This window comes from Carlito syrichta, unplaced genomic scaffold, assembly GCF_000164805.1.
Source record: "Carlito syrichta isolate Samal-C Ts95f unplaced genomic scaffold, Tarsius_syrichta-2.0.1 Scaffold315477, whole genome shotgun sequence".
Lineage (NCBI taxonomy): Eukaryota > Metazoa > Chordata > Mammalia > Primates > Tarsiidae > Carlito > Carlito syrichta.
The window spans coordinates 798,289-814,876 of record NW_007259573.1 but is presented as its reverse complement, the minus strand read 5'-3'; the positions used below and the strand labels follow the sequence as shown (position 1 = coordinate 814,876).

The 16,588-nt window shown below is 44.9% G+C and overlaps 1 protein-coding gene across 1 annotated transcript in view; it reads right to left on the bottom strand.

Annotated features, from left to right (window-relative positions):
• Positions 1-16,588, bottom strand: part of MUC13 (mucin 13, cell surface associated) — a 31,311-nt gene that overhangs the window by 1,223 nt on the left and 13,500 nt on the right. Inside the window, exons 4-9 of the mRNA XM_021706354.1 lie at positions 15,734-15,801; positions 10,206-10,360; positions 5,397-5,516; positions 4,925-5,051; positions 4,133-4,170; positions 2,176-2,260 (exon numbers count right to left, since the gene is read on the bottom strand). Coding sequence (XP_021562029.1) covers positions 2,176-2,260; positions 4,133-4,170; positions 4,925-5,051; positions 5,397-5,516; positions 10,206-10,360; positions 15,734-15,801 — 593 coding nt within the window. The remainder of the gene's footprint in view (positions 1-2,175; positions 2,261-4,132; positions 4,171-4,924; positions 5,052-5,396; positions 5,517-10,205; positions 10,361-15,733; positions 15,802-16,588) is intronic.

Sequence of the window (16,588 nt, the reverse complement as noted above, 5' to 3'; positions counted from 1 at the left end):
GCTCCTGCAGTGCCCTGGACCACGGGAGGGGGATCTATGATGTCCACAGAGGTACTGCCAGGGTGAAGCACCCATGCCTCAGTCTCACTGGGAATGGAATGTCACTCGCCCTGTGACCCTGACGGCCAGCCCAGCCGACTAGAGTTCCTGTGCCTTGACAACACTCTTGCCCAGGTAACTGAGGACAGGCTTCCCCTCCCTTTGAAATGGGCAACAGAATTATAATTCTTGGTGTGTTCCCAGGAATCATGAATCTGTATCCGGGCTAAAGGCAAAACTGGCTCTGCAACAGGAGAGAGGAACTGAGATACATGGCTGTCACAGGGTCACAAGGTTCTATAGTAACTTTTGAGGACCCTGAAGACTCAGGATGGTCAGCCAGCCCTCCTAAAATGAGAGGAGACAGACCAGGCTCAATGGCTCACGCCTGTAATCCCAACACTTAGGGAAGCCGAGGTGGTTTGAGATAATCCTGGATGATATAGCAAGACCGCATCTCTACAAAAAAAAAATTAAAAATTAGCCAGGCGTGGTGGATCATGCTTGTTGTCCCAGCTACTCAGGAGTCTGAGGCAGAAAGATTGTCTGAACCCACGAGGTCAAAGCTGTGATGAGCCAAGATCCTGCCACAGCATTCCAGCCTGGGTGACACAGTGAGAACCTGACTCAAAAAATAAATCTGTTATCTGCTCATATTATAGTGGAGAGATATCTTTTTTGTCCAAGTATAAGATATGAGTTAAATAGTAGAAAAAGTAGCTTTTTTTAAATCAGGGGATTCCCACTTGGCATATTTAGAATAGAAAAGATATGATAGATAGCCGGGCTCGGTGGCTCAGCCTGTAATCCCGCGCCTTTGGGAGGCTGAGGTGAGTGGATTGCCTGAGCCCACGGGTTCGAGACCTGCCTGGGCAGCGAGACCTCATCTCTACAATAAATCAAAAAATCAGCCGGGCGTGGTAGCGCGTGCCTGTAATTCCGGCTACTTGGAAGGCTGAGGCGGAAGGATCGCCGGAGCCCAGCAGGTCGAGGCTGCGGTGGCCGGGAGCGGCCACTGCACTCCAGTCTGGGTGACAGAGTGAGACTCCAACTCAAAAGAAAAGAAAAGAAAAGATATGATAGAATTTGCCCACCTGTTGATGGGGAACTTTTGCATATCTAAATATTTGCTGAATAAACGAATAAACCCTACATTCCCTCCCTTAATCGAAGAGACCTTAAGGCACCAAGCTGGAAAACAGCCACGCAGAGTTAGGCTTTCTACTTTAAAAAAAACCAGGGGGTGCAGTTGAGGTTGATTTTAGACCTTGGGTAGAGAAGTGACCTGATGAAAATTGTATTTGACAACTTCAATGGAGTTCAATACTGTTAACAAAGAGTTTTTGATGACATTAGAAAATGGTTGCTGTGTCATATGATAGTGTTAAGAAAAAAAACTCAATAAAAAATGTTTTAAAACACAAAGGAACCGGGCTCGATGTCTCAGCCTGTAATCCCCCACCTTTAGGAGGCTGAGGTGAGTGAATTGCCTGAGCCCGCGGGTTCGAGACCCGCCTGGGCAGGTGAGACCTCATCTCTACAATAAATCAAAAAATCAGCCGGGCGTGGTAGCGCACGCCTGTAGTTCCGGCTACTTGGAAGGCTGAGATGGAAGGATCGCCGGAGCCCAGCAGGTGGAGGCTGCAGTGGCCGGGAACAGCCACTGCACTCCAATCTGGGCGACAGAGTGAAACTCCAACTCAAAAAAAAAACACAAAGGATACAAAATTATATATATATAGAATAACATTTTAAAAGACAGGAAAAGGACCCCCTCAGATCCCCTCCCACTGTGGGTTCTTTTCTCCTCTTAATAAATCCTGCTTTAAAAAAAAATAAAAGACAGAAAAACGGGAAGGATCCATGTCAAAATGTTAGTTGCCTCAGGGAGATGGGTTTGGGAGTGGATTTTAAGTTCCGCTCCTCTACACATTTCCCTGTTTTCTCAATTTTCTTCCACATCGTGTATAGCTTGTATAATCAGAAGAAAATTAAAGTAAGAAAAAAAGTCGATGGTATTTGAGAGGTCTCCCCTTATCTTCCCTCTCTTGCCCAGGAGAGGCTCGGTGTGTCTGGAAACTAGAGTGTCTTGCTGGTGGCGCTGTGACCCAGGAAAGGAACTCTTCCATCCCGTACCTTGCTATGAAGATCAATGCAATTATCATGCTGAGAATGATGATGCCAGCAATGGTACCCACAATAGTAAGGATCAACTGAAATTCTGAAAGAGAAAAGAAAAGAGTAGGAACAGCCTCCGACAAGCTGGCCCTCAGCTGTCTACTGCACCAGTACATGTGTTCCTAATGACTCCTAGTTGTGAAGACAATCAGACTCCGGTCTCCAACCCTTTCAGGGCCAGGTTGGGTAGATGGCTTCTTTCCTTCAGCACTCCCTCTCCACACTCCCTAAACTGTGTCTTCAGAACTCATTCAGAAAGGGCAGCCTTGCTCAGATAAAATACAAAGGAAGCTGATGGTGACAGAGTCTTCCTGGGCTTTGTGGGGAATGGGATCTCAACCAAGGTCCACACTTCCCTCCTTACCTCTGTTGCCTTTGCCTACTCTCCATAAGTTACCTTACTGATAACCTAGGTGAAGTAGGTTGGAGTTAAAGTTGTCAAGAATAGAGGAGTCAGGTAATGGCTTGATAGCATCAGTGAAGGAAGAGTCTGGATTCATTATCGCCCATTCTCCTCCTCTAGCTCTGTTCTGGTTACTGCTATTGAACTGTGAGGTGGCTTGTAATTGCAACATACATGCTGGATTCCAAACACTCAGTCTGAGAAAAATGTGAACTAATGTATTAATACTTCTTACATTAACGTAAATGTTGAAATGATATTTTGGGATATATTTGATTAAATAAGTATATTCTCAACTTGCCTATTTCTTTTTCCTTTTAAAACTGTACTTAAAATTTTAAAGAGTACAATGAACTATGTAGCACACATTATGTTTCTATTAGACAGCACTGCTCTAGACCTCTCTGTCTCTTTCTGCTATGTGGCTTCCACAAATGTCAACTCTATCCCAGATTCATGGGGCTATAGACTGTTAAGTCTGAGAAAGACCTCAAAGTGCATCCGGTCCCAAATTCTCATTTTATAGAGGTGGAAACAGAAAACCCAGAGGGAAAAAAATGACTCAGCAAATTCTTCTTTGAAACAAAATATAGTAGAAATGAGAGCAATTCTCATCACTATCTTAGTAGCTGGCGGGAAGGCTGACAGTAATGTTTCTCTCATCCTTGATCCCTGATCTTTAGTTCATTACATACAGTTTAAAATGTAAAGTAATCCAAAAACTAAAGTTAGTATTGTTCCAGTCTGGTGGGGGTGGGGTATAGGAGGGAATGAAGCAACTGAATTTGCAGCAATGCATCCAAAACCAGTGAGTAGCTCTAAGACAAAAAAAAAATTGAGTATCTATACATGGCTGGTGTTGGACCTGGTATAGTGGCTTGTGTCTTCTAATTTTAAGACTTTGGGAGGCTGAGGTGGAGGGATTGCTTGAGCCCAGGAATTTGAGACCAATCTGGACAGCATAGTGAAACCCTATCTCTTTAAATAAAAATCAAAAGTAAAATAAAATAAATGTCTGGTTTCTAGGTCTGCTCTCTGACAATCACCAATATTTTTGGAACGTGCTGGTCTTTTATCCTTCCTCTCAGCAGATAATGCTTATTTAAGCTAATGTAGGAAATCAACATGGTGCTCCGATGTCCTTCTCTGGTCTGGAGCAAGTCCAGAGGTGCCCGTCCACTCCTTCGGCTAAGTTCTGTTATTTTCTGCAGCAGAAGTGCTGCTCCCACAACCTAAGGGTGGGGATGGGATGGCGTGACCTAGAAGACAAACTGCTAGCAGATTGTCTGTCTCTTTACAAAGGAAGCCAGAGACTCCGAGAGACTGGACAGGACTTTGACAGGGGACTCCAACTTCACCTTGAAGAATGCACTAGTTGCTTTCAGCTGCAACCGCTCTGAGTGTTCAGTGCCCAGGCTGATGGGGACCCTCAGCTCCCTCACACTCACTGCCAAATGTTTATTTCTCAGACATTGAATAGCTTGTTTATAATAGCAAGACTGTTATACTCACGGTCTTGACAGTCAAGTCCGCTATAGCCAAATGGACACCTAAAATACAGTGAGTGAGGAAACCATGTTAAAGAGTCCCAGTGGGGAGCGTGTCAGAGTTCACCCTGATCTCCACTTTTTCCTTCTCATCTTCCTTCCATTCTGTCCTCCCTTGTTCCTTCTCTTCTTTCTCTTGTCTTCCTCACGCTCCCATTCTTCCAGAAGAGCACCTTCCCTAGGGCTCTGGAAGGTTGACAGGGGTCTACAATCCTATGTGGGCTTATTTGCCCCTGACTGAACACTCCATCCTCTGAGCTCCAGGAAGATTCAGCAATTCAGGTGAAGCTGAACCTAAGAGACTGGGAGCATAGTAGAACCCTCTCAGACTGTGATGCCACAAGGCTCTGCTGCTTATTTCCTGCCCTGTGGGCTGGGTCATATTAGTTACACCCAGTTTCAGTTTCCTCATCTGGAAATGGGGAACTGATGCATTCCTGACAGTGTTGCTGTGTGGTAGGTATCACCTGGTGTGGTTTCTGGCACATAGAAAACACTCAAAAACTAAGGAGACGATGATAATGATGCTTGATGCCTACCAACCTATGCCAGCTTACCAACTTCCTGACCTGAAACCCATATATGTGTTGCGAGTTCTATCCTTTTGGCCTGGTTCCAACTAGGAGTGAGCGAGACAAAAATGGAGTAATTTGGGGCAATTTTCTTTCAGGTCCCCTCCCACTAGGGAGCTTTTTAATCTTCTTAATAAACTCCTGCTTTTTTACCTCAAACAAAAAAAAGGAGTAATTTCTCTTACCTTTGGCACATCTTGTGAGCATCCTCCTTGTAACCGGGCATGCACACACACTCAGGGACCTTGCCATCCTTCACTAGGCATTGCCTGTGCTTTCCGTTGCAGTTATCAGGACACTTTAGACTGAAAGCTTCAAAACAGAATGATTTCTGGGTAATTTACAGAAACAAACTCGTCAACCCCAAAGTGACATGTGACAGAAAAACAGATGTTCCCCCCCGCCACCCCCAGCTTTTTTTACGTAACGTGTGGTGCTCATTGGCTCTGCACATGACATACCCCCTGTGAGGCCGCATATGGGCTATCTCACCAGCTCCTGGCCAAGGTCCCCGTCATGGCCCATGTGTCTAAAGCCAAGAGTCACATCACTCGGATTTGGAAATGCTTGTGGATACTCAAGCAGTGAAGTCCACATTTCGCAAATGCATAAGGAGAGAAAGTCGTGACAACACTTAGAAGCAGGGAGAACACTTACCAAGACAGAAAGAGCTCTGTGGGCTGGGTCTCTGCAGGTCATCTTTGCAACTACATGTCAAACCATTCACACAGGCATCTGAGTCAATTTTACAACCATGATAATCACACCGACTTTCCACTGAGAAGCACAAACAATTAAAAAATATATTCAGCAAGACAATGTGGCTAGGTAATTTGTGAAAGCACCCCACCTCATTGTTGTCATACTTTGCCTTTTAATAAGCTTTGGGATTTAGCAAATGACTATCTGGGATTTTGAAATCCAGCTCCCCAATCCTCTCTTCAATGACTATTTCTTTATACTATTCAGTTTAAATTAATTCAATCCCATGCAGTACAGTATGTTCAAGTTCAAAAATCTCTTTTGCACCCAGTTCTGTGCTAGGTTCCACCAAGGACACAGTAGCCATATAGCTTTTGGGCCCCACCATATTTAAAGTCTGGACCATAAAGCCTAGAGTTGCATGTTTGAATCCGTAGTTACACGAAACAACTCACAATTTAGCGCTAGACTTTATGGCCTAGACTTTATATATGATGGTAATTTGGTGGTTTAAGTAGCTAAAGATAATATCATAGAGTAGGTGGGAATTGAGTTAAGTCTTAAAAAGATAGGGAAGATTTAAACAAAGGAGAGACAAAGTTAGTCAAAGTAGAGTAAACAGGGCATGAAAAGATGCAAACAACTTTTGTCAGGGAGTAGGAGAGTCGTGCTTGGTTAGGGGAGAGGCAGTGTGTTGAGGTGGAAGGAAATGGAGACTCCTTGGCTTTGCTATGTATCAGTGCATGGGCTTCCTGTTCAGTCATTTGATTTTTGGTGGGTCCAAGTCCCCTCCAGCTATAAAATGGGGCTAATAATTCTTGTTTCACAGGATTGTTGTGAGCATTGAGTGAGTTAATATATAGGATAGTGTCCACTGCAGGAGTCTCGATAGATACTTGCTCTTTTGTTCATTCTTGGGCTTGAATGTCAGGCTAAGGATGTCGAATTGTGTCCCATAAGCCAGTTAGTCTATTGATGGGTTTTGGGCAGGAGCATGGCATGGGAAAGGAATCTTTTAAGAATGTTAGTCTAGAAGTGGGTTGGAAGGCATCTGAGAATGCATTAGAGGGAGCGAACAGGAGCATGTAGAAAAGTGACATGGCGGCTGGGCTCGGTGGCTCAGCCCGTAATCCCAGCACTTTGGGAGGCCAAGGCGAGTGAATTGCCTGAGCCCGCAGGTTCGAGACCCAGCCAAGCTACTTGGTGAGACCTCGTCTCTACATTAAATCAAAAATTAGCCGGATGTGGTAGCACACACCTGTAGTTCCGGCTACTTGGAAGGCTGAGGCGGAAAGATCGCCTAAACCCAAAAGGTGGAGGCTGTGGTGACCATAAGTGTGCCACTGCACTGCAGCCTGGGCGAGAGTGACACTCCAACTCAAAAAAAAAAAAAGAGAAAGAAAAGTGACATGGCTACCCTCTGCTAACAACCCAAACTGTAACTAACCTTCCTCCATCAGCTGTCATGTGAAAATGCTTCCAATTAAAAGTTTAGAGTAAGAGATTCTACAACTTTTGGCAAAGAAAACAATGTCTTCGCCACTGAAGCCAGGGGACAGGAAAAAGTGTTTTCCTCTAAAAGTGATGAGCTCTCACTTCCATTTGCTGGGTGGTTGTGCTCTTTTGGCTATCTGACTGTTGCCAGCTGGCACCATTTCATTTTCTGTTACTGTATTATAAGAGCGCATGCTCAGTCACAGAGTAGAAGGCAGTGTTGAAAGGGATTGTCTAAAACAATTTTCAGAACTGGGGCCAAACGGTTGCAAGTATGCCAGGGCTTGTGGCCAAGGCAATTACTAAGGAGAGCCAAGATGAGAGCATTGCACAGGGGACCCCAATTTACCTTGAAGAATGTACTAGTTGCTTTCAGCTGCAACAGCTCTAAGTGGTCAGTGCCCAGGCTGAGGGGGACCCTCAACTTCCTCATGCTTGCTGTAAGTCTCAGCTGACTTCAGGCAGAGTGTGTGGTAAGATCTGGGGCATAAAGTTTCTGACTCCTTGAATTGCTACTTTGGACCAAATTCTGACTCCACAGAGAAATTGATTGGCAGGAAGAGGTGGGCCCCTTAGGAGACAGAGACCAAGTGGTAGCCTGGCAGAGACACACGCAGCATAGACAGATCGCTCTGTAGACTTAGAGAGAGTCAGTATTGAAATGTTCAGAAAACAAAAGGTGTAATTCCACGGCATGAGTTTCTGGAAGATGAAAATATCTCAAGAAGATGAAAATGCTCGGTCACAGAATTGAAAATGTAATTCTAACTGGATGGCAGCAAAAATGAGTTGTAAAAAATGTAGAAGGAGGGCCAGGTAATTCAAAAGCTCATGTCGGTTGGGCTTGGTGGTTCAGCCTGTAATCCCGGCACTTTGGGAGGCTGAGGTGAGTGGATTTCCTGAGCCCGCGGGTTCAGGAACAACCCAGGCAACTTGGCGAGACCTCATCTCTACAATAAATAAAAAATTAGCCAGGCGTGGTAGCGCGTGCCTGTAGTTCCAGTTCCAGCTACTTGGAAGGCTGAGGCAGAAGGATCTCCAGAGCCCAGGGGATCAATGCTGGGGTGGCTGTGAGTGTGCCACTGCACTCCAGCCTGGGCAATGGAGTGAGACTCCAACTCAAAAAAAAAAAAAAAGCTAATGTCATTTTCCCAGGAAGCTCAGATGAGAGTAATTAAACAAAATGTGGAAAGGCAGTCTCATGACCAAAGATGGAGTATTTAAAATGTGCCAGAGAAAGTCTTGGCCCCCAGATGAGCTCAGGCTTGCCACACACATATACAATAACAACCACAACAACAAAGAACAAAAGGGTTAAAGTGAAAAGTGAGTGGAGCTGTGTGTGTGTGCGTGTGTGTGTTCTCTGTTATAGAAAAGTCAGACCTGGTTGGTGGAATGTTGATAGATGACATGAGAAAAATGGAATGACTCCACAACTATTTTTCTCCAGTCTCTTCTGCCTGGAAATTATACTTAGATGGAAACAAGTAGAATAGACATTACTAAAATGAGACTGACACCCAAGGAGGAGGTACAGAGGAGTCCCATTTTTTCTGATATAATTTTTTTTTTGAGTTGGAATCTCACTCTTGCCCAGGCTGGAGTGCAGTGGCACACTCACGGCCACTGCAGCCTCCACCTGCTGGGTTTAGGCAATCCTTCCGCCTCAACCTTCCAAGTAGCTGGAACTACAGACACACGCCACCACGCCTGGCTATTCTGATGGAATTTTAAAAATTTCATCCAGAGCATTTACATTCTAGGTCCTGAGAGATCAACGAGAATCCTGGTAAAATCTTAGAGAAAGAGACAAAGAGCTGGAAAACTATAAATGAGCAAGAATTGTTTGTTTTCAAATAGAGAAATATGTTTTACAAACTAGGCCAGGGAGACTGCAAGCATTAAAAAGCAAAAGTTGAAGAGACTGAGAAAGGAGTTTTAGAAAGAGCAAAAAGAAGGCTGAGGGAGGCAGGAATGGCGGGTGTAGACCCAAGAAGGGAGGGCTATCAAGAAGGGAAGGAGACCAGTGTCACGTTCTACAGAAAAGTTGAATAAATGGTGGCTCAACAGAGGACTTTAGATTTGGCAACAAGGACTGAGAACCAGCTGCACAACACCGCTCCCAGGGCTGGCCCCAAGAGGTCACTTCTGGGGTGAAGAGCTTCTGGTGACGGCTGTGGTGGGTTGACTGCAGTCATGGCATCGTTTAATTTACACCTTTCTGTATCCCTTCTACACTGTGCTTGGTCATGTGCATTGCTTTAGCCATAGGACAGTTGTAAATGTGATGTAAACAGAGATTTGAGAATACTTGTGGATTGAATCTTACTCTCTTGCAACCTTTTGGATGGGTCTGCTGGAGGATGAGAGACCACGTGGAGCAGAAACAAACCATACAGTGAGCCATCTTCGATTAGTCAGCCCCAGCTGACCCAGCAGCCAGGTGCGATCAGTTAAGTCTGACCCATATCAGCAGATGATCCACCTGAGCTCTGCCCAAATTCTTTTTTTTTTTTGAGAGTCTCACTCACTCTGTTGCCCAGGCTGGAGTGCAGTGGTATAATCATGGTCATCGCAGCCTCAATCTGGGGGGTTCAGGTAATCCTTCCACTTCAGCCTTCCAAGTAGCTGGAACGATAGTTGCGCGCCACAATGCCTGGCTAATTTTTTTATTTATTGTAGAGATGAAGTCTTGCCAAGTTGCCCAGACTGGTCTTCAACCCCTGGACTCAGGCAATCCTCTCACCTCTGCCTCCCAAAGTGCTGGGATTACAGGCATGCACCACCGTGCCTGGCCCAAATTCTGACCCATTTCGGGGTTGCAATAAACAAAGGGTGGTTGCTTTAGGCCACTGCTGTTTTAGGGTGGTTTGTAGCACTGCAAACACGAGTTGTTACAGTTATACTGTGGGTTTGTGTGTCAGCCTAAAGAGGGAAATAGTACAGGTAGAACTACCATCATTTGGAAAACTGTAACTTGGTGTAAAGCCCTCTCCTTTCTCCTTTCTTTATCTTTCCCAGTCTAGTCACTTATACCGTCTAAGAGAGGAACAAACTGGTCAGTTTGATAACTTGGGAGGAGGCTGGAAGGGAGCAGAGGGAAAGTGAGAAAGGGAAGGGAGGAAGAATGGATGGATTCAAAGAAAATGTGGAGATAGCCATCAATTCAATAGCGCAGTGATTGCCCCCTTTCTCACATATCATGGAAAGGCTTACAAAAAGGCAGGTAGGTCTTCAGGTAAACTTTAAGTAAAATTATTTAATACTTACTAGTATAGCTTTCAATGTCTCCTGAGTTACCAATTTTCTTATTAATTTTTTGAGACACAGTCTGCTCAGTTTCAACTGTATCTTGTACCAGAATGGTTACTAGTTTTGCATTAACGATCTTCTCATCAGCACGCATTTCAGATCTTGCTGATACGCTAAAAACAAAATGAATCTGTCACTTGACGGATTGAACTGAAGGATGAACAAACAGGTCTTCTAACCTCCTAGACTCCCACATCTCCCACCCTGCTCCTGACCCACTGTCCTGTCTCCACAGTTGGGGCCCACATATGGAAACCTGGGGCGGCAAAAAAGGGTAATGGTGTCTCTATTTGATGTGTGCTCAGAGGAAACCTATGGCAAAAATAATGTCCCATTAGAAGACATGTAGGAAAATTGTGGATAATCACCGTTAGGATGTAGCATCCTGGAGCTAACTAGAAGTAGAACAAGTAACATCTGAAATAGTAAGTTGTCACTCTGGTAGGACAACCAGAGCAGGCATCGCTGGGCTGTTGACTCTCAGACTTGTTCTTTGCGAGAGACAGAGGGGTATGTGTTTGTCCCCAGGCACAGAACCATAGCCAACTATATAGAACCTGGGTCACTCCCAGAAAGGGCCAGGAAGTCAGCAGGAAGCTTCACAGCAGGGACGTGATGGGGCCTGGACACACAACCCAGAGGAGAGCAAACAAATAGGAATGGGGTTGTGGGAAACATGGGCGTGTAATACCAAATCACGTCATGAAAGACTGAGTGTCTGCCACAAGCTAGATGTTGTAACAGTCTCTCCCTCTCTCATCAGCACTGTAGTTTGAAGCCCAAAGTACAGCTGTGCTAAGTTCTAATTATTTCATTATCCAAAGGAGTTAAGTGAGACTAGGGAGGAAAAAGGACTTTATGCTATTTTATTTTTTGAATTGGAGCCTCACTCTTTCCCCCAGGTTGGAGTGTAGTGGCATGCTCACGGCCACTGCAGCCTCAAACTGCTGGTCTCAGGCGATCCTTCCGCCTTAGCCTTCCAAGTAGCTAGAACTATTAGCCACCATGCCTGGCTAATTTTTTGGTTTATTGTAGAGATGAGGTCTCACCAATTTGCCCAAGCTGGTCTTAAACCCCTGGACTCAGGCAATCCTCTAGCCTCAGCCTCCCAAAGTGCTGGAATTACAGGCTACTGTGCCCGGCCCCTGAAAAAGGACTTTAAAAAACTTCTTCCCAACCTGGCACGATGGCTCATACCTATAATCCCAGCACTTTGAGAGATCAAGGCGGTAGGATTGCTTGAGTTTGGGTTTGAGACCAGCCTGGACAATAAAGCAAGACCTTGTCTCTACAAAAAGCAAAAAAAATAGCACACACTATAGTCCCAGCTACTCAAAAGGTTGAGGCTGAGCCAGGAGGTCGAGGCTGCAGTGAGTTGTGATTATGCCACTGCACTCCTGCCTGAACGACAGAATGAGACTAGGACTCAAAATAATAACAATACTAATAAATAAAAATAAACTTCCTCCCTATCTGATTTGTGGCTCTGTGCTTTTAAGCCTCAAGACACATTTTTACTAATTTTTACCTATACTCCATTTTGACTTTTAAATAAATACAGAAGCCTGAAAACACAGTCAACCTATTTAGGAAATGTTCACAGCCAGGCTGGGTCCTCAAAGCAATCAGGAAAATCCAAAACATGAACCAAATTCCATTCTTAGGCACAATCAACCTCAAAAGGGAATCCAAAAAATGAAATGGGCTTCAGCATTTCAACTCCATGTTTTCTGTTATAATCCATTCATTATAGGATTGTGGGGGGAGGTGGTAAGAATGGTGTACTTGGTACAAGTTATTCTTTGTTGGGTAAAATCTATGGCATAGTTTTGCCCTGGGCTAGGAAAGAAAATGCCATCCATAATTCATTAATTCAAAGAACCTACTAGATTATACTCTAATTCAGGAGGCAAAACAGTTAAAAGAAACAATGGCCGGGCTCGGTGGCGCAGCCTGTAATCCCGCACCTTGGGAGGCCGAGGTGAGTGGATTGCCTGTGCCCGCGGGTTCAAGACCCGTCTGGGCAACTTGGTGAGACCTCATCTCTACAATAAATCAAAAAATTAGCTGGGCATGGTAGTGTGCACCTGTAGTTCCAGCTACTTGGAAGGCTGAGGGGGAAGGATCACTGGAGCCCAGCAGGTTGAGGCTGTGGTGGCCAGGAGTGGCCAATGCACTCCAGTCTGGGTGACATAGTGAGACTCCAACTCAAAAAAAAAAAAAAAGAAAGAAACAGTGGAGACATTGTGTACTTGAGTATAAACAACTAAAGCACTAGACTTGAGGTTAAGACACAAGGGCCAGATCCAAGCTTGCCACTCACTTATCTTTTGTGACCCAAGACCAGTCGTAGTGCCTCTGAGCCTAAGATTTCCCCTCTGTCAAAAGAGAGAAATTCTAAGGATCCCTCCAATTTCAGCATTTTTACGGTAGGTGAAGAGCTTGGGGACTCAGAGGAGAGAAATAATTTTCCCAGAAATGCCTTCGTAGGTGAGACCCAGTGTCACTCGCCCTCAGTGGACCCCCATGGTGGGGGAGTAGTTTCCCTCCATGACCTTGAGCTTCCAGGTGAAGGCTTGCCTCCAAACACCCTTGGCTCCCTTTTAGTAACTCCTTAAGAATAAAAGTACTGCTGCAGTTTGGGGGATCCCCCAACTGACTTTGTGGGACTGTCACTCCATCACCCTACAAGGAAGTCCCATGTTCTGGAAAGGAAACAAACCGGTGTTGAAATCAACTACAAGCCAAGCACTGGATACAGGAAATCTTCCAAACTTTAGCTCAGTTACTCTTCACAAGGTTCCAAGGAGGTTGATCAGATTATCCCAAAACACACAGATGCAGTAAACAAAGGTTCAGATGTTAGAACCCCTGCCTGGTCACATGGGGAGAGACTGCCAAGGCTGGGATTCCAGCAATGGTTTGGCTAACTCCATCACAACCTCACCATTCCTGCTTTTATCCAGTCATTCCCTACACACAAACCGGTTGTTATGCGGCAAACCAAACACAATCCCAGAAACCATTCAATGTATGCCGCCAGCTGAAAAATCTCTGCATTTGGGCCTAGACTCTGCTTGCTGCCAGCCCCTTCACCATGTGAATAAACCATGCACCTTGACTGCCAGGCAGACTTGCCCCTCATTCAAGACCAAGCTTGAAGCTCAGCCCTTTTAAGAGGCCTTCTCTGAAACTACACACACATGCGTACGAATATATATACACTTTAACTTATTCCACAAAAGATTTGACATATATCCTTATAAGGATGAACACAATAGTAAAACTTGTAACATATATATATACAGCATTACTGCATCGGCTTTCCACTTCACTCTTCATCTTAGAGCATTCTTTCCTCAGCCCGAGTACTCGTGTGTTAATATGTTTCAGAGAAGGCTGAGATGGAATTGCTTACTTCTTGAAACTCTTCTGCCTCTGTTTCTCTAAATAGCACCAGCTCTTGCATGGCACACTGAAGCATTCAATAAATGCTTGTTTGTTTTTTTTTGTTTTTGAGTTGGAGCCTCACTCTGTTGCCCAGGCTGGAGTACAGTGGCACGCTTACAGTCACTGCAGCCTCGACCTGCTGGGCTCAGGTAAACCTTCTACCTAAGCCTTTCAAGTAGGTGAAAGCATCACCATGCCCAGCTAATTTTTTTTTTTTTTTTTTAGGTCTCGCCAAGTTGCCCAGGCTAGTCTCGAACCCCTGGGCTCAGGCAATCCTCTTGCTTCTGCCTCCCAAAGTTCTGGGATTACAGGTATGAGCCACCGCACCTGGCTAATGCTTGTTTTTACTGAAGAAAGAGGTCACCACTGGCCCTTAGGTAGTCAGACACGTGCTTTGGCTCTGGCTCCCCCTGTGTGAGGGAAGAGATACTCATAGCCATTCACCTTCCCCATGGCCCTTTGGAATGCACATTCCAGGGGTTGGCTAGGTGTGGTTTGCAGCCAAGGGATCAAACCAAACAAATGGGTCCAGATGTGCACAAGTTGCTGAGAAGCCTATCACAGACAGCATCTTGCCTTCCCCAGGCCACGCCCCGTCCACCCAGGCCAGAGTAGGAGCGATAGCAGAGGCAGGGGAAGGCACAAAGTCCCCTCTGTAGTGCCCAGATGGGCCACCTTCTCCTGACTTGTGACTTCCCCCAGAGGGCCTTAGTGTTACATGGGGACCTCGAGAGAAGCCCAGAAGCTAGGACAAACACACCTCCTCCAAAGTCCCCCATCAGTCCATAGCAAACTCACCTTATTTCCTGAATCACAGTCTGTCCATAAACCGATATGTTAAACACCCCCATAAACTGTGGAGGAGAACAGATTTAATAACCAGTACAATATAAATAAATTTTAAAACGTTATATTCTATCTAGGATTTAACATACATTTCTCAACTCATAAATAGACATGGCTCACCACAACAAATGATTTATTCTTCACATGCATGCTAGTACTTTTCAGTGATGATTGCTGAGAAATAGTAAGCCTGATGGAAATCAGAGTTATCCAGCAAGGATAGAAATCTAAAATAATCAGCCAAATCAATGATCACACTCTTAAAAACAAGGTGATTAACTTACTAAGTTTGTCTCAAGTTTTGCATGTCATTCGTCTTATCTATGTGTGTGTGTCTCATGCCATCATCAATGTACTCAAGGAACATCTATGAGAGGGGACCCAAAAAAACCTGGAATTATGTTTTGGCAGGTGGGCCCCCTGTAGTACAGGCTTCCCCCATTAGGGAAGTGTTCTAAGAACCCGTCAGCATCAGTGTACCAGCTAGTGTTGTTACGAGAGGCTGCTTTCAGCTTCAGTTATTTTTTATTTATTTTTGAGATTCTTTTAGTGTGTTTGCCCACTTCGTAATGGGTTATTTATGAACACATCTGCCCACATCATGCTGAGTGTTCAGCAGGTTTGTTTTTGTTTTTTTTTAAAGTTGAGAAAGCAGGATTTATTGAGAGGACAGAAAAGCTTCCAGAGTGGGAGGGAACCTGAGGGGGTTGCCCATTCAGCAGTTTTTGATCAAAACTGGCATGAGCCCTGTGCCCCACCCTTCCTATTCACCCAATCTATCCCTGAGTGACTTTCTTTTCCCCCCAGGGATGTAAAATGTCCTCAGAAGGAACCATTTTCTGATATGGAAGAGGTGAAACCAAAAATGGCAGAAGCACTAAAAGGCATAAAAATTGACAAGTTCAAAAACTGTTTTGATCAGTGGAAAAAGCATCTCGAGAGGTGTATTGCATCAAACGGAGAGTACTTTGAAGGTGACTGAAGTTTAAACATGGAAGAATAAATACACCGTTTTTTATAAATTCCTTTTTTGAGGGGTCCCCTCTCGTATGTCACCGCCTACCTTACCCAAGGTATTCTGCTAGGGGACTTACAGACTACGAAGATGGGCAGACCCAGTCCTGTGGTCAAGTAGGGGAGACCACCCACGATGTTGGGAGAGGTACGTGCCATAGACAGATAGGAGCTACCAGAAGAGTTCAGAGAAACTCTCCTTCAGTTGCAGAGAACCAGAGAGGGCTTCATAAAGGACACAGGCCTGAAAGATTTTCAGCAGTCAAACCAGGACAGTGAGTGGAAGGAGGCAGAGCACACACTAAAGCTCAGAGGTGATGTGGCTCAGGAAGGGGGAAACTAAATTGGGAAGAACGCCTCAAGTCATGTCCCCCCATCGCCCCCACCCCTCCCCACCACTTAGCACAGGGCAGTCCCCAGAAAATATTCAACAAACACTGGTTGAATGACAACTGAGTGAATTACAAGTGAAAGATATGGTCATGACTTTGGACAGTCGCCTTCCTCTTCCACGTTTATTAAATAAGAGTGTTAAACTAGGTTGGTGCAACCTTTTCATAATCTATGGCCTTGTATCATTTTCCTCCCCATTGGGGCCCCACATTTGTTTTATTTTTATTTTTTGTAGAGATGGGGGCTCGCTGTATGGCCCAGACTGATCTTGAACTCCTAGGCTCAAGTGATCCTCCCACCTTGGCCTTCTAAGGTACTGGGATTACAAGTATGAGACACTACACCCAGCCATGGCCTCACATTTGAAAAGATTGTGGCAACTGACAGCCATCTTTAAAAAGATGTTACATTTAAATGAAAGAGAAATGTCTCTTGGACTCTAGTAAAATTTAAACAAAGCTGATGCCCTTGTTAGCCTGGTCAGCCTTATACCCAGGACATGTTCATATTTCTTTTTTTCTTTTCCAGGTTTTTCTTTTTTTCCTTTTCTTTCTTTTCTTTTTCTTTTTCTTTTGAGTCAGAGTCTCATTCCATTGCCCAGATTGGAGTACAGTGGCACGTTCACAGCCACCCCAGCA